The 27,043-nt window shown below is 33.7% G+C and overlaps 1 protein-coding gene across 2 annotated transcripts in view; it reads right to left on the reverse strand.

The window, feature by feature from the left end:
* The window catches only part of URI1 (URI1 prefoldin like chaperone), a 64,753-nt gene that overhangs the window by 32,650 nt on the left and 5,060 nt on the right, over positions 1-27,043 (reverse strand). Inside the window, exon 2 of one of the 2 annotated variants that reach the window (XM_082437652.1) lies at positions 6,653-6,687. The exons of the other annotated variant lie outside the window; for it this stretch is intronic. Coding sequence (XP_082293778.1) covers positions 6,653-6,687 — 35 coding nt within the window. The remainder of the gene's footprint in view (positions 1-6,652; positions 6,688-27,043) is intronic. 2 annotated transcript variants of the gene reach the window in all.

A 27,043-nucleotide genomic window follows, 5' to 3' on the forward strand; every position in this document is an offset into this window, starting at 1 on the left:
AAAATAAATTAGTAAAAAAGTTAAATTGTACACATGCCTAATTTTTTTACAGCTTACATTTTCCTTAGTCATACACTGATAGCCACACCTCCTTTTGTCTTTAGTACATTAGAATTTAGACTTTTGTATCTCAAAACAAGAGCATGAACTCTAGATTATCACTGAATGATACACCTCTCAGTCAAGCATTGTTGTTGCAATATTTACCCTTCGTCCTCAGTGCTCTGTGCTTGAAAGTTTTATTGCATGCTGCTCTCATTTTATAAAATAAATAAATAAAAATGAACGAAAACAGAAAAAAATCAGAGTGCAAAGAAATGTAGTTTTCAAACCTAATACGGTTAAGACAAAGATGAAAAATCATGAGGTGTCCAAATCGCATTGAGGTGTAGCCTCAATAAGATATATCAAAATACTCACTGGACTTAAGCTGACTGTGAGAAACTGTGAACCAAAATATACAGACACTGGAAATTCATTCAAAGACTATGTTCTAAATGATGAGATGTCATTAGGGATTTTTTTTAAATATATAATAGTTTAAACTCTTTGGGGGGAAAAAAATTCCCCTATAACATATAACTTTGCCTTTTATTTTCAGAAATGCTTTAAGTATTAAACTAGTGTGGTTTTTCCAAAAACATGATACAAAGGTGAGGGGACTCCTAGAAGTTAACAAATTCTAATTACAGTTTAAAAATCATTAACTCTTTTAGAAAAGAAAAGAAAAAAACCCTAAGCATTTACAATTTGACCACAGTGACACAAACACAAGAATTAAGAAGCTGAAGGGAATAAAACAAAATGTCTTAAAAAGCAAGAGGGAGAGAATTAGCTTCTCTTCAGAATTATGAGTAAGTTTATCTTTATTCTTTTATTTCTACCTTTCAGTAAATATGTATTCATTTTATATTCAGAATAAAAAATTTTAAACTTAATACAGATTTTGTTTCCTAAAAAATCATTCTTAAAACATTCAACTTGAATCTTTTTTTTTTGCATCTTAATTTGCTTTGAAACATCATACACAAAAATTTCAACTTACTTAACATCCCAACCCATGTACTAAAACATGACACCAGAAAAAAAAAACCTAAAGAATGACAGAGAAGGGGGTTTCTATATATGATTCCTCCCTCTTGCCCTTGCCCCTAAGGACATTTTCATAATAACAACAGAAATCCCAACAACAAAGGTATGTAAAATCTTCAGAAAATTGGAAGATTTTATGACACATAAAAATAAAAAAGCCCAAACAGAGGGCTTGTACAAAACAGTGACTGAAAACTTTGTGGTCAGTAAAATGAAGACTCTGAAAAATATGGTTACCAAACTTACCTAACATTGAGGAGTGAACTCATCATCATGAATAAATGTTTTTAAAGTATTAAAGGTATGCAGATCGATATTTCATATAGCATGCACAAAAAATAAATTTTATATAAGCATATGAAGGCAAGTCAAGAAAACACTGTTTCAGGTAATTCATGAGAAACACACTATAAAACCACAGCATTGTTCTAAAATAGTTCAGTGCTTTTGTGGGGCAAGGTACCCCTCAAAAACATCAGAGGTAGATATAGATATTCATCCATTTGTACAGACTAACTAGAAAGAGGAATTGAAAGAAAGAAAGAAAGGGGGGGGAGACAGAGAGAGAGAGAAAGAGAGAAAGAGAAAAAAAGAAGGAAGGAAAGAAAGAATGAAAGAAATCATCAAATCTTCACCTGTGATTTTTAACTATTTAGGCATGCTCTCTTGGTTATTTCTCACTATATACTTTGACTATAACCTATGCTAGAAACTAATTACTCTTTTTCTTAAAATACTATTTTTTTCCAGTTTCCTTTGAAAACAACAAATGTCGTTTGCTTTACAATCCCCCCTCTCTCAAAATTCACATGCTTCAGAATTTTTACATCCAAATTTAAAGCTATTATTTCTAAAATTAAACATCTGAGCAATATAAAATAGCTTTTTCTATATTTTCATTTAAGTTTGCTTCAGGTAATTTCATAGATATCTTTACTACTTAAAACTCTCAAGATAATTTGCAGGAAACAAGACTTTTTTTTTTTTTTACATAATTCATATGCATATAATTTATGATTACAAACAGTGCCTAACATACAGATGATATGTATGTGCCAGGCATCAGATACCATATTCCATTTAATTCTCACAAATCAACACAAGTAATGAGACTTCTTTTTTCTGTGGGACATGTTCAACAGAAGTCATCTATAGTGCATTAAAAATGACCATAAATTTTTTGTCACTCCTCCCACCAACATATGGAGTCTATTTACCCACCTTTTGAATTTGGTCTAGTTTTATGAGTTCCTCTGACCAACAGAATGTGGCCTTGCAGCTTCCATTCTTGCTGCCCTTATAGCATCATGTAAAGTAAGCAAGAGGAAGAGCACATGGAGAGTGAGGCCCAGCTAACAGCCAAGCACTAGCCACCAGACTTGTGGGGGAGGCCATTTTGGGCAACCCAGCTACCACAAGGCTGCAACCACACGAGTGAGTCCAAACAAGATCAGGAGAAAACAACAGAGGTAAGTTCAGTCCAATATGCACAACCAAAGAACCATATATAGGTAAATGGTTGCTGTTTTAAGCCAGTACCTTTTGGAGTAATTTTATTAAAGAACAATAAATAATGGATACAACAGCTTAGCAAGGATGTATTTTGAGTTGTGTAAGTCATACTCTCAGTCATGTGGCCATTATTTATTTAAAAAAAAATAAGTAGCAAAAAATATTTGGTAACGCTAAAAATCAGACATTTGACACACAATGAAGTTCATGGGAACATAAAGAATAGGAGTTAATTAATGACTGAAAACAATCTCCAAAGTAGAGTATTAAATGTACAGTGTACAGTGTGATTTCATCTTTATCAAAGAGTGGGAGCATAATATATATAAATATGTGGATGAATACACATACATATACATACACACATACACATACATACACACACTCCTTGTGCAAATAATTTCTGAAAAGATTCGCAGGGAACTGGTAAAGAGCAGTCGTTTACCAAGAAGAGAAGTGAGAACTGGAAGACAAGGGTAAGAGGGAAACTACATACCATTTATACCCTTTCATACTTCTTAAAGTTTGAACTTTATAAATATACTGCCCAATTTCAAATTTTTAATTTAAAATTTAAACAGCTAATATGCAACCTTCTATGTCTTTAGGATATATACTGAAATATTTCCAGATGAAATGAAATGCTTCAGAGTAATGTCAAAATTGAGGTGGGGGTAGAGGGTAGGATAGGCTATTTTAAAAGGAAACAAACAGTTCAGATGCAATCATGAGTTGATAATCATTGAATCTGAGTGATGGGTACATGTGGGTTCAATACAGAACTCTGTCACCCTTTGTTTGAAATTCTTCATAATAAAAGTTATTTTAAAACATTAATATAAAGCTTTAACAATACCACTCAGGAAGCCATCTCTCCATCATGATATAAGAAGATAATGGCATGAATACAAAATATTCCGGAATATTTACAAAGCTTTGGAGGGTTTTTTGGTTTTTCCTTCTTTCTTCATCTGACAATTAGTTAAACTTTTCAAAAAAGATTTCAGTTACTATTAATAGTTATTGAGTGCCAGTGTGGATGTTCCATAGACATTGTCTCACACTTTACCTTCAAGTTAAGTAGTTATCATCATCACTTTACAAGAAGAAAACTAAAAATCTCAGTAATTCACCCAAGGTGACAAAGTTAGTAAATGACAGGAGTCAAATGTAGGTCCGTGGCTCCAAATCCCATGTTCTTTAGGGAAGAATTTAAAAGATTAAAAATTACAAATAATCTACAAACAGAATAATCAGCCCCTAGTGGATCAAACACTAGGAAGTATATCCATATGTCCACATGAGAAAATAGTGTGTGGATTTTATAATGCCTTATTTCCTGAGTTAAGTAAAAAGGATTATAAGGAAAAAAGTTGTACCTAAAAATTTTCTTAAACCTTCACTAAATTGAAAACCACTATTAGCTCTAAAAGTGATGCACAAATTCTCAACTATTAGGCTCAAACATTTCCTTTCTATCTGTTACTAATTAAACAAATACTATAAATGTCTTTAGGTCACCAAAGTTCTGGAATTTGAATTAATTTTCTGGAAGAGATTTCTGGGGTCAGACTCCATTGCCCCAGACCATTTTTACTCCTACATTTCTACAAATATTTTTACTTTGTGGCCTACATTCTTAAGAAAAATTTTAAGGTAAAATATTCATACTCATCCCTTAAAGAATCCTTTAAAATTGCACAAATGAGCATAAACATCACTAGCATAAGACTACATTTTTTTAAAAAACATGTTATTTTGCTCCTCATTATATTGGTATATACTCATAAAAAAGGATAACTTAGGTACATGAATTGTATTTTAGACTATGCTAATGCCAAAGGTTAGAGTGAAAAGCAACATGCTTTTAAAAGCAATGCATGAGACACCCTTAAAAATAGCTCCAGTCTCTGTTCTTGCTTCCTATCTCCAACCAAATAGCACAAAATTATTGTGATTTCCCTGTTTAGTGCCCAACTATGCATTTCTCCGTGGCAGGGTCTTTCAGTTCCAAACAGCGGCATAATACTGGCATATGGCAGAAACTCAATCGTTGTTTGTGGAATTAAGATAATAAAAACATCACAAGAATTCCACAATGCTCCCTAATAGCAATTTCCTGGCTTTCAGAGGAATTGGAGACACTTGGTTTCAGTTTTTTAATATAATAAATTCGTGAATTCACTGGCCATTTGGATTCTAGCAATATCAGACCCTCATTAAAAACAAACATAAAAGTCTGTTTCCTGAGCCATATTAAAAATAAATCAGAGGAAAAAGCAAATTCTAAGTGGAAAAAATTATTTTAATTGTTTAATGTATAGATAAGGTACTAACTATATTACTTTAAGATATGTGAAAGTAAATATGCTAAGCTGCTTTAGTTTGGAGAGCTATGGAAAACTGGAAATTGAGACTGAGTCATGTGAACCTGCCCTGAAGTAAATGTTGCATTTCTGTCTGTCAAGCTCATCAGACTTGGGTACTGCTATAGTACTTATAAAAACGTTATACAAAAAATAAGCAAATATTTGGTCTTTACTTACTCAAACATTTATTACGTGCCTATAATGTGCCAAACACAGTAGGAGGTGCTGTGGACAAAAGGATGAAAACATGTCCCTTAGCCTTAAAGAATTCTCAGTCTGGTAGGGAAACAATCTTAAACCAGAAGCAAGCTGTCAGTCACACATTTGTGTAATTTAGTATCTAGTCTGAGTGAATCAACCTTTTACTAATTTCGTGAATTCCTTACCAAAACCAATAAAGTCCACATTAATAAGACTTCCCTTGGGAATTATTCGTAAAATGGATCACTTTGGCCAAATTAGCAGGGGGAAAATGGTTAATTCCTTGACCGAGGACTCACATTTCAAGTTTTAACCTGGACTGAATGTAAAATGAAAAGCGAATGGTCCATTATGGAAATATTGACAGACTTAAACCACCAGTGGATGCAACTACAACTCTGCATTTATTGAAAATTAATGAAGTCCCTGAATTTTTATTTATAAAGTGGATATTATTTAGTTTTAGATTATTTCTGCAAGCCAGAAGTCAGAATTTAATAAAATGATGTGTACAGATTGCACCGATTTTCACTCTTATCCACTGCCTGCAGCCTATGTGCATTTAAACCAAAAAACATTTGATATACACTAACTATAAATTATTTCCTTGGCGATCTCTCAGGCATGAAGAAAAAGCCTCTTAAAATAAATTTAAAATATTATATGCTTGATGTTGTATAACCAAAGGTTTAATCTCACCGCTAAAGGGGCAGTTACCATGATTTTGCAATAACCCTGCAGACAATAATCAAGACAGCTCTTGTTGTTCTCTCACTAAAATCTTCGTAAACACAGCATGGATATATTGTAATTTGATATCTGTAAGATCAACAGCTATACCTCATGACAACTCGTAAGATTTTATTCACCATTAAATTGAGCATTTTCCTCACAAGACACAGGAAAGTGTGTTATTTACCAAGCATTGTCCTATTAACTATAGATTAGCACATTAAAATAGATATGCTTGCTTTCTCTCTGCACTCTAGAAACGTGTGGTCTCTAAATCAAGTTCTGAGATGCAGGCACTTAATTAGATTTTTCAAACTTTGGGAAAATGTATCTGTGCATATTTCCATCATTATTTTAAAACAACTGATTCAAATTATTATTCTACTACATATATAAAAAATAGTCCCCAAATACAGCTATGATTAGTCAGGTTCAGAAATTCCTGTCTCCACTTCATAATGATAGTAACACTATTCTAACTTTAAAAAAAAAAAAAGACAAGAAAAGAAAGGAAAAAAGAAAGCAATTAAAATAAACACAAATGGTGACACAACTTCAGGAAATCAGGGAACATGTAATTCAGTAAACGATGAAAGACAATATAAATTAGTATCAAAAGGATTCAAAATGGAGATTACTAGAAGAATTCAATTATGGGATACAAAAAAATGTGTATGCTTTATTTAAATACAAATAGATGACCTCATTAGTATTTCAGAAATGTAATAAAACCATCTTTCACTCACCAATGCTGGATTTTCTCTTGGCAGTTAGTGACCACCTGTCATGAAAACAGATAACTACTCATGAAAAAACAGGGCTATGCACAAAGCTACAAAATCATTCTATCAGAAAACTACAACAGTGGCTTTACAGATTTAAAAGCACCTCAATATACATTTTTATTTGTCAAATGCACAGAGATGTGAATGTTAGTTTTTAAGCAGCACACTTTATCATACCCCTCTAATGCAGGCTGATAACTGCAGAACAAATTACAGCTTTCCGATTCATACTTTGGTACAAAACCCGCTTCATAACTATTAGGTGACATACGATATAAGATAACTAGTATTTTGTACAATCTGCAGGCCTGTTTTCAATGTTACATATTTTGTAGAGTACACAAATGTTATAAATAACAAAAAACCAACGTAACATCCACATTTCATCAGTTTAAAAAAATGACAGTAGTGAAAGTACTTTATTTTGTCAGTATATCTCCAAACGTTTTCACCTGTAATTTTTATTCTGATGCACTGAAAATGAGTACAGTGATATTTTTCTACTACATTTCAAGAAGAAATACTTGGGATAAAGAGATGCTCTGAACAGCCAATTTGTCCCCCCAGTGAATTATGATAAAATTTTAAGCACTTCATAGCCAGCTTAAGCTATGCTTGTAATACCAAAACAATGAAATTAAACATAAAAGCTATTTGTTTTCCTTAGAGATATTTCAATAGATTCTTAAAATGCTCAGAAAACAAATTAAGAACACTAACCAGTAAGGAAAAAACACGTGAATGGCAATTTAAAAAGAAAAAAACAGCACTGTTTTCAAAGATTACTAATCATGTTTTTAAACTGCCCATTAATAAAAATTTTTAAACAGTAATCTCAAATACTGTAGCACCATTTTAGAGACAGAGAAACTAAGGGATAAAAACCAATATGCTTAATATAATGTCACATGAAAAACACAGCAGTATTACATGGTTTGAAACACTGCTCTTGTTCACTGTTCTAAATACCAATATTGTATCTTATATAAGCTCCATGTTTCACCCAAAAATCACAAGTCTTTTTTTTTTGGCCTGTCACTAAATTCCTCTATTTTATACCATTTAATTCCTGAAGTAAATGTCTTCCTTTAGGACATTTAAAATAAATACTAAGGCAGCAATTCTGTACCAAAATGCATGCTGTAGTCAGATACCCAACCATACTACACATTAACTCAGCATAAAAAGTCGGTTTTAGAATAAAGATCTCTCAGTAAGTATCAATCACACAGCAACACTTAATAACAGTGATAATGTACAATAGAGTACTGACTTTACATCTGGAAGAGCCAGGCTAAAACTCCATCAATCCATTTCACTGTTTCTGATTCGGCAGTAATTATAAAATAGACAAACAGAATTAAATGTAAATTGAAAAGGAAAAAAATCTTCATGAAATCCTTTTTATAAAGTTTCTATTTAACAACCCTATTAAAAGATGAGACCCAAAAACAGTCAGGATGCTTTCCAATCCCAATGCATGTGTTTCCAAGCATGAAGTGAGCCAAAAGCACAAAAAGAAAAGCCCTGCAAACCATAAGAGCAGAATGTTCATTAACCTCTACATGATAATCCTTTCGTAGCTGCATATTAACTAGTTACATATTCATAATCATTTACATTATTTAAAGGACCTTCGATGAAATTTTCTATGCAATATCCATTAGTGACAATGTTAAAGGTTATAGAAGATAAGTCTACTTAATGTTTCCAGGAAGCCTTTTTAATTAGTAAATATGTAAATTTGGCACATATGTTTTTTATGTTTAAAAAACAAGTTCCTGGTAGAATGGCATGTATTCTTGCCATCACCCTTCACTATTTAACTCTCCACTTTGCTGTAGCTATCTTTTCCCCATCCCTTTTCTTTCCTAAAATAAGTGTCCCCAAGATATTTATGGATAAAAAAACAAAAATCCATTTCATAATTTACAAGAGAAATTTTCACCAACAAAATACTGTCTTCATTAAAGTCTTTATTAGTTTCATCCAGGGTTCGGAACAAGAGTCTTCAGTTAGACATTATCCAAATGTAGGCTAGATATTTTGAGAACCCAAGAAATAAAGGAAAACATGAAAGAGGCAGGTATGAATACATACAATAGCCTTCTGATGGTATGTCTACAGTTAAATCTTTGTTTACATGATTTATAGTCCACCTAATTCCAACAAACATTTGAACCCAAGCAGCTGCACTTGTATTTTGAGATATCTTTCTAGTTTTCTTTTTTATAGTAAAGTATTCAAAAAGAAAAAAATTAGTAAATTTTTACAGCTTAGCTGCCAAGGAAATTTATGGAAAGGAGAAAATCTTATGATTCAAAGTTGAACTTATCTGGGTTTTAAAATCTTTTTTTTCTGTTAAGTTAAATAACTCCAAATAACCTTATTTCTTCTGAAATGGACTCAGATTAATTATTGTTAAATAAAGTGACTAAGATAGTGAGCCTGGTTCTAAAAGCTACTTTTGAAAAACAAAGCAAAACAACAAAAAACATTTCATTACTTTGTTGTCCTTCACACAAGCTTTTTTAAAATAAGATGGCAATCGAGGAACAATACTAGTTTATTTTTTTAAGTTAATCTGCCAGAACATGCAACTATTACTCCTAAAGAAAAAAAACTTATTGAATCATTTTTATAAAAATAAATGGTTAGTAGGCTTCAAGTATTAAAATAATTGACCTAGTAAATTCTTTAATAAAATCACACTTATAGCCAAAAATTTATAAGTAAAATATGTACTTCTGCAGTAGCACAACACTAAGTCTGCACTAAAGAAAAACGACTATGAACTGATTTACCACTTAAAAGACACATTCATTCTACCATCAGGGGTCTTTACCTATGGCCCTAGAGTAAGAAAATCCTATGGTACACTTTCTTTATAACTCAAAATGGCCCTTTACCTAAGAAGTAATAATAACAGTGGTAAATGCCAAGACTTCACATGATGAAACAGTTCACTAAGGTGGGTCTTAACCTCTTCTTAAAGAGAAGAAACCTATGTTCAGAGATGGAGTAACTTCCCCAATATTATACAACTGCCCAAGAACTGATAAGAGATAAAATCAGTTTTAAAACCAGGCCTATCTAATCTCAAAGCCCATACTCACTGTATTAGACTGCTTTCAACCACCATGAATCTTACTGGGTAAAAGGAAAAGCAGCTGTTTATATCTGCAGTCTTTCTTAAAACACTGACTGATGCTGCTACTTCTCCACTTCCTCCACAAATCCACACTCACACACTAACGAGACCTTGCCAATAATGTCAAGAAAACCAAATAAGCTTAAACTGACCAATACACTAACAAAAATCTTTATTCCTTCCAATGGCCTCATACAACTCCTGGCCCTCTCAGGTCAAGCAAAGTATAAACAAGTTTTCCCAAGCCCCATTTACGTGTGTGTGTGTGTGTGTGTGTGTGTGTGTGTGTGTGTGTGTGTGTGTGTGTGTGTGTGTGTGTGTTGGGGGGGGAGGGTAGTTGGATAGCCTTATAATTACTATCACATCTTATCATATTTTTAAGGCACTTATAACTAATCGAGTTAGATGCCCAGGATAACAATGATAGTCTACCCAACAACCTATTTTTCTTTAGGTCAGTGTCCAGCTAACATATATGTGCATTCAGTTACAAAATACTTGGTAAGTTTTAAAACCAATAAACTATATAGAATACAGGAATAATTTTCCTTTGCTGTTTTTCCTCAGAAGCCACTTTTAAAAAATTATTATAAAGAAAGGAATGAATGACTTAACATGTATTAAGACCTCCATTACTTATTTCCATTTGTGCTATTTGTTCTGGTAACAGACCACAAGGGGGCATCAACCTAGGAGTTTTCCAGGGTAAGAACAGTGCCACATTAAAACTAGACTAGAATAGAAAGCCTAAAAGGGTAAGTCTGCGTGTACTTCTCTCAAAAATGTTTCACTTTACTTCTAAAACTTTTCTCACTGTATTGCAATTTCAAATTATCCCTGTTCAGGTTAATGTATGAAGTAACAATCTGAGGATTGTACTAATCAGAGCTGTCTACATTTACATGGTTTGCTTCTCTTGCTAGATTATGTCTTCAAAACAGATCATATAATTTTAAAGCTGCTGAGTCAAAAAGGAAAAAATTATCAGTGGTGGCTAAAACCAATAGATACTGGACATGCACTATTATCTTAAATGGTTGAAATTAATTTCTTAAAGGACATATTGTCAATTAATCAAATAGATGTATAAATGTCATTACCAAAATATATAGTAAGTACACTTCAACAAAATTAGTAAAACATTACAGGTCTTTTAAATAAGCCTCTCTGCAAAGAAGGGAGGAAATCACTACAGGCTCCTAAAAAATAAATAGCAATAAGCAGTAATAAACTACAATAAACTGAGTGTTTCTGTATAAAAACTTTAAACAAATTTACTTTTTAAATATGCTGAAAAGTGAAAATAACAAAGGTGGGCCTACTACTACCAAAAGTTAACTCCAATTATAAGCCACTGTTAAAACACTTAAATGTTTTTTCCAAACTGTAGCTCGGATGGAATCAAAATTATCATCTTAATCCTTACTTTTACATTTAGCCCTGTTTTCTTCTACCCAGGCTTCTAATGCATTTCTCATAGTCAAACACAGTCTTTCTTTTTACACAAATATTGGAACCACATCTAACATGCTTTGGTATTGTACTTCCCATTCCCCTGTTGGTTTTACCTACAAGTTAGGGCGCTTTTCAATTATTTATTATTCATAATACCAAGTATTCTAATAAATATACAGTTTTCTTACACTGGAAGTTTTTTTTTATTTTATTGAAGTATAGTTAGTTTACACTGTTGTGTTAATTTCTGCTGGACAGCAAAGTGATTCAGTTATACATATACATTCTTTTTCATATTCTTTTCCATTATCACATTGGAAGTAGTTAAGACTGACAACATATATTACATCCAGCGATATTTCTAGGCATGAAGCCACTGACATGTTTGGAGGGTTCTGTCTCTGGTATTACTTGAATTAGATATCCAGGAAACTCTAATTGTACTGGATGAAAGAGCAATGAGATATGGGTCAGATCTACTTTTATTCACCAATGTACTCACCTGACATACAGTAAGTGTGCAACAAGTCCTTTTAAAGTATAGGTCTACAATCACTTAGCCAAAAACCTCAGGAAAAAATGTTTCTCAATTTAGAACTTTTTGTAATTTAGTAAGGTAATACATTACACGTATCATACTTTACAGAACATTTGCAAGGAAACATACGAATGTTCAAAGTGGAATAAAATGCCTCACTCAAATCAGTTCCACTGACAAATGAATATGCCAAAAAACTTAGAAATAACTCTGTTTTCAGTTTTTTAAGACTTCTGAACTGCAGACAGGAGACTGTGACCTGTATTTCTGAATGTGACGTACTGCCTGAATTGTAGCTTGCCTGCCTACTGTTTCACTAGAGATATCAATCATTTCCTCTCCATTCCCACACCTTACTCCCTAAAACCCCGCCCTCCTCTCATCTACAATAGGCAGAGGACCCCATTTCTCTATCTGCAACCAGTGTGAATGCAGAGGATCCACACTAACCGGGCCAGTCAAGTTTACCCTGGACCCAGAGAGAGACTGAGGTGATTACAGATACTGGACCCGAAAAGGTGACCACAAACGGATTTGCACAAGCTAAATCTAACAAAGCTGGTCTACGAAGTAACAACATAAATGTACAAGAAAACAAAACAAACACCCACAAATAAAATAACCCTACCCTAGTTCCTCCTGACTTCTTATAGTAAATACTTTCCAAACTTTCATTTCTGTGGTTTGTAACTGATTAAGAAAACTTTGTAAGTAAACTTGCTACGTAGAAATGAAAATATGCCTGTGAAGATCTCAAAGAAAACAAATAGTTCATTAAAGATAATAGTAGAAGGACAGGGAAAAAATATCCTCACAAGTGACAAAACAAATTGAAATGCCACCCTGCACCAATTACAGGAATAAATTTTTATTTTAAAGAAACACTGCCAACTATCAGTGAGACTATAGCAAAATTAATACTAAATCACTGCAAGTAGCTATGTAGCTTAACTTATTCCAGACGTCTACCTCCAAGTAGGGAGAAAAGACTGATAACAAACCAATAATCCCTCTGAAAACTAGAAAAGCCAGATGAATATAAAATCATCTCTTAAAAGGCATCTAAGAATTGCCAAAGCAATGAGAACAAGAGGGACTAAAATTCAGGAGATAACTGTGGAGAAGTGAGTTGATGCTTTTTTCTTGGACAACTCTAGGCACAGGGAAGAGGCTGAGAACTATGTTTTTCCTGAGCAGAAATTTAAAGTAGTCTTGAGAAGGCTATAATAACAAAATCAGAGACATGAGCGGTCTTAAGCATATGGTTGTTTTCTTCTTGTGACGTGCCAAATTCTGAGGCTGAAAAGGCCAAAAAGCTAAACTGAAGGTGTGAAAAGCAGAGCTCAGGGAACTGATGGAACAAAACTTCAGAAGCCTTTAAGGAAAGAAATGTGGTGAACTAGGTTTTCAGATGAAAGCCAAGAAGGAATCAAGGTGGCTGATAACCTTACTAAAACAAAACCCAACCTGCACTCCATTCAGTACCTGCCTGGATTAAGGTATCCAACTCCTATTTTATCAACCTAGCAGAAGAAAGGGTGAAACTTCTCCAGAGGAAGATATCATCTTCAGGAGTATCTACAATTTTAAAGATACTAAAATATTAATATTTAATCATAAATACTTCAGGAGTATTTACATTTCTAACATTTAACTAAAAATAACCAAGTTACCAAGAAATAGGGCCATATGAACAAACATCAAGAAGAAAAGAAGAAAAACAACACAAAACAAAACCAAATAAATATGCAATCTACATACTGGAGTTAATAAACTAAAACATTAAAATATAATTATTAATATATTCAAGAAAATAGTGAAAAGATAGAAGAAATACATGAAAAGATGGCATATTTCACTAGAGAATATCTATACAAGAATCAAAAGGATAATCTTTAACTGAAACGTCTAAAATGAGCTCAATAAACGGTGTTAACAGGAGATTAAACACAAAAGTCAGAATTTTGAACTGGATGACACATCGATAAAAAATACCATAAATAACGTCCAGAGATTTAAAAAGAAAACATGGAAAATACAGAAAAGACCAGTAAGAGACATATGAAACACTGTATAACTGAAGATCCACAAAGAGAGGAAAGAGAGAATGTGGTAGAAGCAGTATCTGATCAGATCTTGATATGATTTCCTAAAAATGAGAGAAAGGTATTAACCAACAGATTTGAGACGTTCTGAGAATCTCAAGCAAGAGACTGTTTTTTTTAAATTATATGAAGGCACAACATAGTTACACTGATGAAAACCGAAGAAAAAATGTCATAATCAGCATGAGGGAGAAAGAGCAGGGAAGAGATACAGCACCTTCAAAGTAGCAACAAGAAGAGTCAGAGCTCAAGCTAACTTCAACAAAAACAATGACAGAAACTGGAAAATAGGATAAAATCTTCAAGTGTTGGAAAAAAATAACTGAAAATCTATAATTATGTACAGAGCAAATAGATCCTCCAACATGAAGGAAAAATAAAAACCTTTTCACACAGAAACAGAATTCTGCACCAGCAGATTTTCACTGGAAGAAATACTACAGGTAATTATGTGATGTGACAGCGGTGTTAGCTAACAAGCTAAGGTGGTAATCACTGTGCAATATATAAATGTATCAAAACAACACACTGTATACCTGAAACTTTCACAACAGTATATGTTAATTATGTCTCAATAAAGCTGAACGGAAAAAAGAACTACTGCAAGAAGTATTTGGAGCAATAGAAAAGCAGAAAGAACTAAAGAGCAACTGTACAGGTAATTTCTTAAAAGGTACATATAAATCAGTATTGGTCACACAGAACAATTAAATACTGTATTGTAGTGTTTAAAACACAGAATTAAAATGCATGAGAGCAACAATGCAAGAAGTGGGATGAATGAATGCATGCTGCAATCTCTAGGAAAAATTTCCCCAATAAAAAAGGATAATAAAAAAAGCTTAGTAAAAGTATATAGTATATTTAGTGCTAACATATACATAAAATAGAGCACTGAGGTACCACTAAGGTACTAAGGTGAAAAAGAGAGTATCTTGAACAAGTTAACAGAGGGGAGAAAATACAATAGGATGTGTCTGATTAAATCAAAGGAACGTGCCCAAAAAAGCAGAGAGAAAAAAGAACATAAAAGTGGGTCAAACAGACAATGAGAAACCACTTCACACCCATTAGGATAGCTATTAAAAAAAGAAAGAAAATAAGATATGTTGGCAAGGATGTGGAAAAATTGGAACACTAGAATTCTTGTGCACTGTTGGTGGGAATGTAAAATGGAGCAGCCACTGTGGAAAATAGTATGGTGGTTCCTCAAAAATGAAACACAGAATTACCATATAATCCAGCAATTCCACTTCTGGGTATATACCCAAGGGAACTGAAAGCAAGGACTCAAACAGATAATCGTACACTCATGTTCACAGCAGCATTATTCACAATAGCCAAAAAATGAAACCAACCCATGTCCACTGATGGACGAATGAATAACAAAATGTGCAATATGCATACAATGGAATATTATTCAGCCTTTAAAAGAAATTCTGATATATGCTCTAATACGGATCAACCTTGAAGACATTATGTTTAGTGAAATAAGCCAGTACAAATGGACAAACACTGTATGATTCCACTTATATGAGATACTCAGAGTAATCAAATTCAGAGGGACAGATAATGGTAGTTACCAGGGGATAGGGGAAGGGATAATGGGGAGTTATTGTTTAATAGATAGTGTCAGTTTTGCAAGTTCTGGAGCTGGATAGTGGTGATGGTTGCACCACAATGCGCATCACAATGCCACTGAAATGTATACTTAAAATGATTTAAATGACAAATTTTGTTAAGCACATTCTACAATTTTTAAAATAAAAAGTCAAGTAGAAAGGTGATAAAAATGAAACTAAATGTATCAGTAATTCTATTATACAGAAATTGACTAAATATCCTATACAAAAGAAAAAGATTTCCAGACTGGAAAAGATGTCCAGTTGTGTTTAAAACCACAACTATATGTTGTTATAAGAAACACATTTTGTACACAAAGAAATTGAAATTAAAAGATGAAAAGATATATCATGGAAACAAGCAAAAGCAAAATATGCCGATGTAACCATACGAATATTCAACAAAGGATACCTGAAGGCAAGAAATATCACTAGAGATAAAAATATTTCAGACTGATAAAAATGCCCACTGACCAGGAATTTATTAGAGTCCTAAATTTGCATGCACCAAATAGCGTAACTCCAAATGCATAAGCAAAGGCTGAAAAAATAAGAGAAAAAGATAAATCTACAACCATAGTGGAGATTCTAAATGCCTACCTACTCAGTGTTTGGAAATCAAGGAACATGTTTCTAAGAAACTCCTGGGTCAATAAACATATCTCAATAAAAGCTAGAAAATATTTTAACTAACTAATAATGAAAATAACATACATAATGTGTGGGGTACCTAAGGTAATTATCAGAGAAAATTTTAAAACTCAAAGAATACATATTCTAAAGAAAGAATAGTAAAAATCAATGACTTTTGCATTTCTAGGAGCTTTTATACAGATAAACAATTATGGAATTCAAGTAAATTTAACAGTATACAAAAATCAAGTATATGTCTATATACTAGCAAAAGATGAACAGCAAATTACAAAATGCAATAAAAAATAAATACCTAGAGATGAATGTAAAAGACATGCAAGATTTATATACTTAAACTACTGAAAGAAGTTACAGAAGAACTAAATAAAAAGATATACCACATTCATGGATTGGTGTAAACATGTCAATGCTCCCCAAATTGATCTTTAGATTCAATGCACTCCAAACAAAACCCTAGAGGGTTATTTTGTGAGTACTGCAGACCTGATTTTAAAATATTCATGAAAAAGCAGAAGGTCAAGAACAGTAAAAGTAATCTTCAAGAACAACAAAGTTAGAGGAATTTTACTACATCAAGACCTAGTAAGAAAGTGTGGTACTGGTGCAACTACAGGCAAATAATCCAATGCAACAGAACAGAAGAGAAACAAAACTACAAATACATGACCACATAATCTATGAAAAAGACATACTCCATATGGAATAAGAGCTATGCCTTAGAAGTAAAGGCTACATGTTAGGAATAAGAGCAAAACTGAAACAGACCAGCCCTAACAAAATCCAAAAACAACTCTCAACTGAGTTGTGTTGATCCACTAGTACTCTGGCTGCTTAAAGAAAATTTACCTCTCTTTGAAGGAAGGTAACATCATCAAGAGTCTACAATTTTTCACTACAATGTCTGGCATCCAATCAAAAATTACAAGGAAGTCTATGACAACAGGCGCAGCTGATGAGAAATCAAGAGAAAAAAATAAACAGAAACAGAGCTCCGTTTAATTTACATACTGCAGTTATAAGACATTCTTTTATCATTAATATATTCATGAAAACAGAGGGAAAACTGAAGATGTCAAAACAGGCCTAGAATTCATTAAAGAAATGTCAAAACATAAATTCTTGGAATAAATACTGTAACTGAGATTAAGCATTTAGTAAAAGGATTTTACCAGTAGATTAGATACATAAGAACAGAATTAGTTAACAGGAATACAGGTCAGAAGAAGGTATCCAAAATGGCATACAGATCAAGAGGCAGCAAGAAAATACAGAAAAGACAGTAAGATATATGAGACAATGAAAATGTCTAATATGTGTATCCAGAATACCAAAAGTGGAGGAGACAATGACATAAGACCAGCATCTGCAGATTAGATAAGAATTTTCTAAACTGACAAGTCATCAAATTACAGATTTAATAAACTACATGTTCAAAGCAGGGTAAATACAAGGAAAACCAAATCCAGACACATCATAATCAAATGCCTAAAAACCAAAGATGAAAAATCCAAAATTAGACAGAGGAGAAAATATATAAAAATTTTTCAGGGAAAAAAACAATAAGACTGATGGAAGACTAACAGAAATGAAAGAAGTCAAAAGATAATGGAATGGTATCTTTAAAGTGTTGGAAAAAAAAATCACCTCCCAGCTCAGAACTAAATAAAAATTAAAATAGAATGTTTAAAAGAATAATAAGCCTAATTTTGGGGGTGGAGGGAGTTACAGAAACATTGTAGAAGTAAAATATATGACAATAGCACAAATAAGGGAGGGTTGGTTCATGAAATTAAGCCATCAAAAGATTATCTGAATAATTTCCTAAGCAGCAAAATTTCAGAAGATTTATGAATAATTTCCTACTAATTTAAGGTAGACTGTAATAAGAAAAAAAGAGATATTGTAGTCTCTAGGATAATAACTAAAAGGAAAATAAAAACCATACAACTATAAAGCTAAGAGAGTTTAAAATAGAATGCAGATATTTTACTAACACAAAAGGAAGAGAAATAAAGGAATAAAAAAAAATGTGACAAGTGGAAAACGTGGTAAAATGAGTAGACAAACTCCAACTAAGTGACAGATGAGAAAATTTAAAGACCCTAAATAGAGATATAACGTGTTCACAGATTAGAACTATAAAAATAAAAACACAATCAGGTAACATCAGAATGTTAACAAAGACTGACAATATCAAAAGACATAGTAACATTTAACTGAAAAATCTGAAATATTATTTTTTGAGTAAGAACCTAATTAAGACAAGCTATTAGTGCCTTAAGATACAAGGTATGGATTACATAGAAAGGACTGACAGGGAATTCCCTGGTGGTCCAGTGGTTAGGACTCAGCACTATCACTGTGGTGGCCCGGCTTCAATGCTTGGGGAACTAAGATCCTGCAAGCCACACAGCGCCGCCAACAAATAAAATTAAATAAAAATTAAAGTAAAAAAGACAGAAAGAAACAATTGACAAGATCTAGTAAATTAAAAGATGGATCAGGGAGGCTGAAAAGACTCTGGTTTGAATAATGTTGCCCAGAATCAGGATGAGTATGTACAGCATGTACATTAGGGACAAAGATAATAAGTTAACTTTAGTAAATGAAATTGAGCTTCTTGTGGGCCATCCAAGTGAAGCTGCCCAACAGGCAACAGGTCTGGGAGAGCAGAGTGCATATAGGAGTATTTGAGGACATGCAGAGTAAGAAGAGATGACTGTCAGTGATGTAAAGCACAGGGATCACCAACATTTAAGCATTAGATGAAGACACTAAGGAGACTAAGTAGGAATAGAGAAAGAGCCATAAAAAAGTAGAGTCACAAAAGTTCCTATGGTACAGAGAGTTTCAAGAGTTTACCAGGGAACAATAAAAGTTTCAAATAAAGCACAGAGGCCAAGTAAGGCCAGATCTGCGAAATGGTCCACTGAATTTGGCAAGTGAAATATAATAAAAACTTTAGGTAGAGTAATTTCAATGAAAAGACAGAGGTAGCACCTAGTTTACAGTAGGATGAAAAGCAAACAATTAGAAAGAGAGCAATTATCACACTGCATTAAGTTTTCTGTTAACATGTTTCCATACAAATTTTAAGTCCCTTGAGGGCAGAAAAGAAACCTTGTGTATCGCAGTATCTAGGACAGTGCCTGACACGTAACTCAGTTTTGTCTTTTTGTTCTTTGTGAAAAAGCACTCATTTTCAATAACTTTAATATTACTCGGTTCATAAAATCAGGAAATCAAAGGATAAGGAATAATGGCCAAATCCGTACATTAAATGGGTTACTGTTTGCTATACTGTATTAGGATTTCTAGAACAAACGAGCAAACGAAAGAAAGAAAGGGAGGAGAAAAGAAAGTTTTTTTAAACAAACACATTTAGGGTACTGTCCCCCAAAACATGTCATTATCTTAAGGTAGAGTAAGTAGGGAGTACCCTGAAATTAACCTAGAAAGAGATGAGCCCAACAACACAAGCGTCTCAAATCACATTTTAATAACCCTGGATTTCACTCTTAAGTACAGTGGGAAGCCACCAAAGGATTATAAGCAGTAGAGAGAGTGACAAAATTACATAATTCGATTTACATTGCCAGAAAAAGAGAGACAGCTCTGGAAAAAAGGTAGAAGGGGAGCAAGAGTGGAACCACCAGGACCAGCCTCCAAGTAAAACATGATAACTTGAAAATGGCTGTGGAGATCACAAGAAATAGCCAATTCAAGGAACTCAAAACACTGTTCTCTAGTTTTTGAACATCGAGTCCTCTTACCTCTTTTTATTTAATGCTGTAGACTAAACTGAAAGTTAGAACCAATTCTTCAAAAAGGTGATTATATATGGCTTATAAAGCTAAACCAGTTTACCTTCTGACCACTAAACCACCTTGAGGACTTCACCTGAAGTCACTTCACATACGCACAGAGTGATTCACTGCAACATTATTAGTACTATCAAAAAACTGAAAACCACCAAAATGCCCATCAGTAAGATACCAGATGAATACCTGATAATATACCTGAGTACTATGCAACCACAAAATATGATGAGAAAGATCTCTGTGAACCAAAGACTCCCAGATGTATCATTTAATGAGAAAATCGAGGGGCAAATATAATATGCTACTTTTTGTATAAGAAGGTGGAGGGGGGATAAGAGAGCATATTTTAGTATTTATTTTTCAAGAAATACAGGAAGGATAAACTAGAAATTAATGTAAAGATTACCGATAGGGGAAGGTAGGAGCAGGGACGGGAATGAATTACCTCACCATACCTTTTGATATAGTTGTGATTTTTAACAATGCAAATGTTTTACAGACTCATAAAGTCAAACTGATAAAAAAGCAAACACTAAAATTCAATACAAACTGTATATCAAATCCAAGATATAACTGCACAGAAAAAAAAAAAAAATTCAAGTAACTTTTGAGATCATTACCTAACTGCATACTCCAAGGGGGTTAACTCTGCAAGAACAAATTGAACTGCAATGAAATCATGAACTTCACTCATAGGTTTGCTGTTGGCAGTGGTATCAATGTAGTAATTCTAAAACTATTTTGTGTATACTGTGGAATAAAGGAAACGAATAAATATAGATGTTGTTGAGAACAAGGTTTCACTACAGAAAAAGGGAGATTCAAATGCAGATGGGAGTAGTTGAAGAATTTTGTGGTAATGTACTTGAATGCAAAGTATCAGGATCCACTGAACCCAATTTTAGCTTTTAGTTTGTTTTTGAACAGTTCTAACTATTTGAAAGGATTGATATTTCATGACTTCTATTCTCTGAGATACTGCAAAGAATAAAGAGAAAATTTACTTACTTAAAAAAAAAGTCTAAAACTCATTCTATCTTGCAATTATATATGAGTACACTGAACCTCTTCATAAACCTAAGACACATTATAGGATCCTACTGATTATATATTTCCTGCATCTTGTTTCATCACCCTAATAATGATTTCATGATTACTCATCAATTTTCCCAAACTATGCTTAAAGAAAACTATATAACAAGTAATTGAGGAATCATGGAATCATCTAGAAGGAATATGCTATCAATAGTAAAAATCATTCTTCAGTTTTCTTACTGCATTGACCAAAGTACTGCATCATCTTTCAAAAAAGTGTAAAAGACTGAAGAAGACACCATCTTTGTAGTCTGGTTTTAGCTTTCAAACACAGTTGACAATTCAGAAATTTTCATTTTCTGTCCATAATGCGAAGGAGAAGAAAAGTGACAGAAAAAGACACTTCACAATTGTTAAACAAATTAAACTATGAATAAAAAAGATAGCAGCTCTCTTCACCAGCACTGTCCAATAGAATTTTCTTTGATGACAGAAATCTTCAAAGTCAGCACTGTCCAATGCAATAGCCAATGGTCACAGGTGGCTATTGAGCACTTGAAATGTGGTTATTATGACTGAGAAACTTAATTTTTTAAATTTTACTTAATTAGAATTTTAAACTTAATAGCCACATGTAGTTAGTGGCCACCATTTTGGATAGCACAACTAGATACAGATGATGGTGAAAATATTAATATAAATTAAATCTTAGATTATGAGTCTTCAGACGACAATATCCTAGGTGAATTTTCTTAAAACTCAACAATCAATGAGTAATAAACAAAATTAACTCAAAGTTGATCAATGACCTAAAAATAAGAGCTAAAATCATAAAACTCTCAGAAGAAAACCTAGGTGTAAATCTTCATGAACTTGGATTTGGCAATGGGTTCCTACATATGATACCAAAAGCAGGAGCAAAAAAAGAAAAAATAGATATACTGGACTTCATCAAAATTAAAAAACTTGGAACTTCCCTGGTGGCACAGTGGTTAAGAATCTGCATGCCAATGCAGGAGACACAGGTTCAAGCCCTGGTCCAAGAAGATCCCACATGCCGTGGAGCAACTAAGCCCGTGTGCCACAACTACTGAGCCTACACTCTAGAGCCCGTGAGCCACAACTACTGAGCCCGTGTGCCACAACTACTGAAGCTCATGTACCTAGAACCCGTGCTCCGCAACAAGAGAAGCCACCGCAATGAGAAGCCCACGCACCACAACGAACAGTAGCCCCTGCTCGCAACAACGAGAAAGCCCACGCACAGCAATGAAGACCCAACGCAGCCAGAAAGTAAATAAATTAAAATAAAAACTAAAAATTAAAAAAAAAACTTTTGTACATCAAAGGACATTATCATTAAAGTGAAAAGATAGCATATAGTATGGTAGAAAATATTTGTAAATCATACATCTGAAAAGGGTTTAAATACCGAGAATAAATAAAGAACTACAACTCAACAACAAAAAGACAACGCAATTTAAAAGTAGGCAAAGGACTTAAATAGACATTTCTCCGAAGAAAATACAAAAATGGACAATAAACACATGAAAAGGGACTTCCCTGGTGGTCCACTGGGTAAGACTCCGTGCTCCCAATGGAGGGGTCCGGAGTTCGATCCCTGGTCAGGGAACTAGATCCCATATGCATGCCACAACTAAAGATCCCACATGCCCCATGAAGATCCCATGTACTGCAACTAAGACCCAGCACAGCCCAAAAAAAAAACCAAAAAAACACACATGAAAAGATGCTCAACATCCTTTCCTTTTTCATTAGAGAAATACAAATCAAAATCACAATAGGTCAATGAGGTTAACACCTATTAGGATAGCTCTTTTCCAAAAAAAAAAAAAAAAGCAAAGTGTTGACAAGGACGTGGAGAAATTGGAAACCTCATACATTGCTGGTGGGAATGTAAAACTGTGCCAACACTGTGGAAAACAGTTTGGCAGTTCCTCAAAAAGTTAAACATAGTATTACCTTATGACTCAGCATTTCCACTCCTGGGTATATATCCCGAAGAACTGAAAACAGGGACTATAACAGATAACTCGTACACCAACATTCATAGCCACATTATTCCAAGAGTAAAAAAGTGGAAACAATCCATGTGCTCATCAACAGTCGAATGGATAAACAAAACGTGGTATATGCATACAATGGAATATTATTCAGCCATAAAAAGGAGTAAAGTTGTAATACGTGCCACAACACAGATGAACCTTGAAAACATTAAACCAGTCACAAAAGGACAAGTATTGTACGATTCTACATCTATGAAATATCTAGAATTGGCAAATTCATATAGAAAGAAAGTAGATTAGAGATTACCAGGGGCTCAAGGGAGGGGAGAATTGGGCACTAGGTCTCAGTTCCCCATCTGTGAAATCAGAAGTTAGACTAAAACACTGGTTAAGTTTAGTTTAGTTCCTTGGACCACTTCCCTGGCAGCTACTGAAAGTGGGTGCAAGGAACAGAGATACTCATCCCCCTCCCAGCCCCTCCACACACACAATTTCTCCCTCATTAAAGCAGAGTAACTTAGCTTTCATCTGTTTTACATATTGGGTTTTTGAATAAGGTTTTATTTTAATGAAGAAAGCTCTGTGCCTTAAAAAAAAAAAAGTTTGACTACCAGTAGTTTCTATGATCTCTAAATCTAAATATTCTGAAGAGTTTGGTTAATTTAGCTAATTGATACAAGTTACCCTCACTCCATCCTGTTAAAAGAGAAAAAAGTCTCAATAATTTGTTTCATTAGAAACAAAAAAAGATTTTACCAGTATTATGTATCGATATTTTGACAAGTAAGTGCAGTATAAAAAAGTTGACCCAAAGAGTTAAAAAAAAAGCAGTTAAAAATAAACAGCTTTACAAATTATTGTAGAAATAATACAAAAGAGGGTTAAAATTCTCATTGAGGAAAAACCAAAACATGTCCAATGGTATAAAAGCTCTTCCCTTGCAAGAAACAGAAATAAAGCCTGAAGACCCAGTTTGGTTTCGCTGCTGAAAAATGTACAAAATAACTTAGAAAAACCAGTTGAGGTCAAACGCTGTGAGTCCACTACCTGTACCTGCCTACTCTTGATCTGGGGAAAATTGATAACCATAGAGCAAGGCAGAGCTGATGGTAGGACAGCCAAGAGTTCTCCATCTGGGAGTTCATCCTACATTAACCTTCAAGTAAAAGTGATGGCTGCATCACAGTGAATGTAATTAATCTCACTGAACACTACACTTAAAACTGGTTAAAATGGCAATTTTTATTTTATACATATTTTATCATAATAAATAAAGATTGCTGAAAAAAAAGATCTCTAAATTCTATTTTTTTCCACTCCTACAAGTTTTTAGGCTTCTTGAGGACAGAGATTGGGAAGGAAAACCCTGAGGCACTGGAAATGAGTTTTGAAAGCAGGAATTATGTAAATGGTTTATCTTTGTACCTCCTTAAGTTCTAGAACAGACCAGGCCAACCAGGAAGAGAACTACATATATATATTTGAATATAGCAGATGTTGAATAAAGGGGGACTGACTTGAAGGAGGAGAAAAAAAGAATCAATAAATGAACAATATACTTCTAAGAAAAAAAAAAAAGGAGGGTATTCCCACCCACTTAGTCATTCAACAAGAAGAACTTCACCATGTAACAGTCTGCAACAAGAACTTGGACATTTTTCTAAAAAGACATGTGGCAATATTCTTAAATCTCTTATGATCTTTGTGCACCAAACTTTACTTAATACAAAGAAGACTGCTGTGTTTAAATTCTTATTAAAATATCCAATAAAAATGGGTTTCACTGTCCCTTATCCTTACTTCTGTACATTACTTGTAAAAATTACTTTAAAAAATAAAAAGTAAAAAGATCTCTTGGACCTAGATGGTAAATGGTGATGACTATTCTTCCTGGTATACTGAAGGTTAATACATTTCTTAGCACTGTCCACTGAAAGGGCCTTGATGCAATAATATCCCAGTGGCAATGAGCACAACTTGGGCCCAGATCTAGGTTTCTTAGCATTTCTCATTAAAAAGAACCAGGGCTCTTTGAGGAAACAGTCAATTTCAGAACTAAGACAAGAAAGCTACAAGGTAAGCCTGGGACACCTTGTGCCAGAAAAAAAGGTAATGACCAAAGGATAATGAGAAATGACAAAAGGATGCAGGAGTCAGCTTGAAGGGGCTCCCACTGGCCAAATTTAGGACAATTCGAGCATCAAAAGGAAAAATGAAAAATTATAACACACTGAATTAAAAAACAAATAAAAAGGGTCTACACTAATACTAAGAGGGGGGAAAGGGCTCCTCTTTACAGAAAAATGCCAGTTATAAACATAGATGGTTAGAAAACCACTAATTTGCAAACACCGATATAATAATTGATTCAGGCAAGGATCATCCATGGTAAAGGGTTGCTGGGGAACAGGATATTTACAATGTCTTCAAGTATTTAATAAATACTTTTAAAGTTCTTATTCCTTACACAAGGGAACAGGTACCTAAGGTGAAGAGATATCGCAGGTACCATCTTAAACAAGTAATTAGCAACACCAATAATAGAATAAAGTAACACCGTATGTCTCCTGCTGTGATGCAATAGGAAGTCATCATCAACTATGTATTATTCTTGCCAAAAATGATTATTTAATTCTGTTTCTTCATGAGTACATTCATCAGACATCTCTAAATTGTGGGCATTCTATAAGTAAACTGTTGTAAACTCTTCAAAAATACCAATTTCATAAAGACAAAAGAATGTAGAGGGACTGTTTCAGATGAAAGGAAATTAAAGAGATAAGACGCTAAATGCAGCCTGTGATTGGATATTGGATTGAAAAATGTTATAAAGAACACTTTTAGAAAAACTGAGGAAATCTGAATATGCTAAATAATATTATTGCATGTCAATGTTCATTTCTTGGGTGAAAAAAAAGATATGATTATGTAGAAGAATGACCTTGCTCCAAAATGATATGTGGTTAAGTATTAGGACATGATAATATCTGCGATTTACTTTCAAATGGTTCTACAAGGAAAAAAAGAAAAGAAAATACAGAAAGAGAAAGAAAAGGCAAATGAGACAAAACAGGATTGATGACTCAAACTATTCTTTAAACTTTTCTGTTGTTTTACAATTTTTGAAAATAAAAAGCTACTTTAAAAAAAAAAAAAAAGAAAAACAAAGAAAAACTGCCTTAGGACAGACTAAAAAGATCTAGACTCACTAATCTGGAGATGAAGGCAAGAATGATACAAGCTAAAAGATTTTAAAACCCAACCTGACAACATTAGGAGAACAAAATCAAACAGTTATGATCACAGCTTAGACCCCGTGCACCTTCTTCTCCCTTTCCCCATCAGTGTTTTGGAACTATTCTTGTCTTATACTCCAATCTGGAGAGGCCTAACACAATGAATATGGATCTTCTCCCCTTGAAATACTATATTAGAATGTTTACTAATAAAAGACTAAAACCAAAGTTGTTTCTTCTCATGGCACATGACTGGCATGATATTAATCACTAACAACAACCAAAAACAAACTTTTAAAATAAAATATAACTCACAAGTTATGAGTTCTGAAAACCCATTTAGCTACAAAATGTATCTTTGGCTGTAAGCAAATATTCTTACAACTCTGCCTTTCTTAAAAATGATAAGGGCTTCCCTGGTGGCGCAGTGGTTGAGAATCTGCCTGCCAATGCAGGGGACACGGGTTCGAGCCCTGGTCTGGGAAGATCCCACATGCCACGGAGCAACTAGGCCCGTGAGCCACAACTACTGAGCCTGCGCGTCTGGAGCCTGTGCTCCGCAACGAGAGGCCGCGATAGTGAGAGGCCCGCGCACCGCGATGAAGAGTGGCCCCCGCTCGCCGCAACTAGAGAAAGCCCTCGCACAGAAACGAAGACCCAACACAGCCAAAAATAATAATAATAAAAAATAATAATAATAATCAGTGT

Source organism: Balaenoptera physalus (assembly GCF_965194825.1).
Source record: "Balaenoptera physalus genome assembly, chromosome: 19".
In the NCBI taxonomy this organism is placed as follows: Eukaryota; Metazoa; Chordata; class Mammalia; order Artiodactyla; family Balaenopteridae; genus Balaenoptera; species Balaenoptera physalus.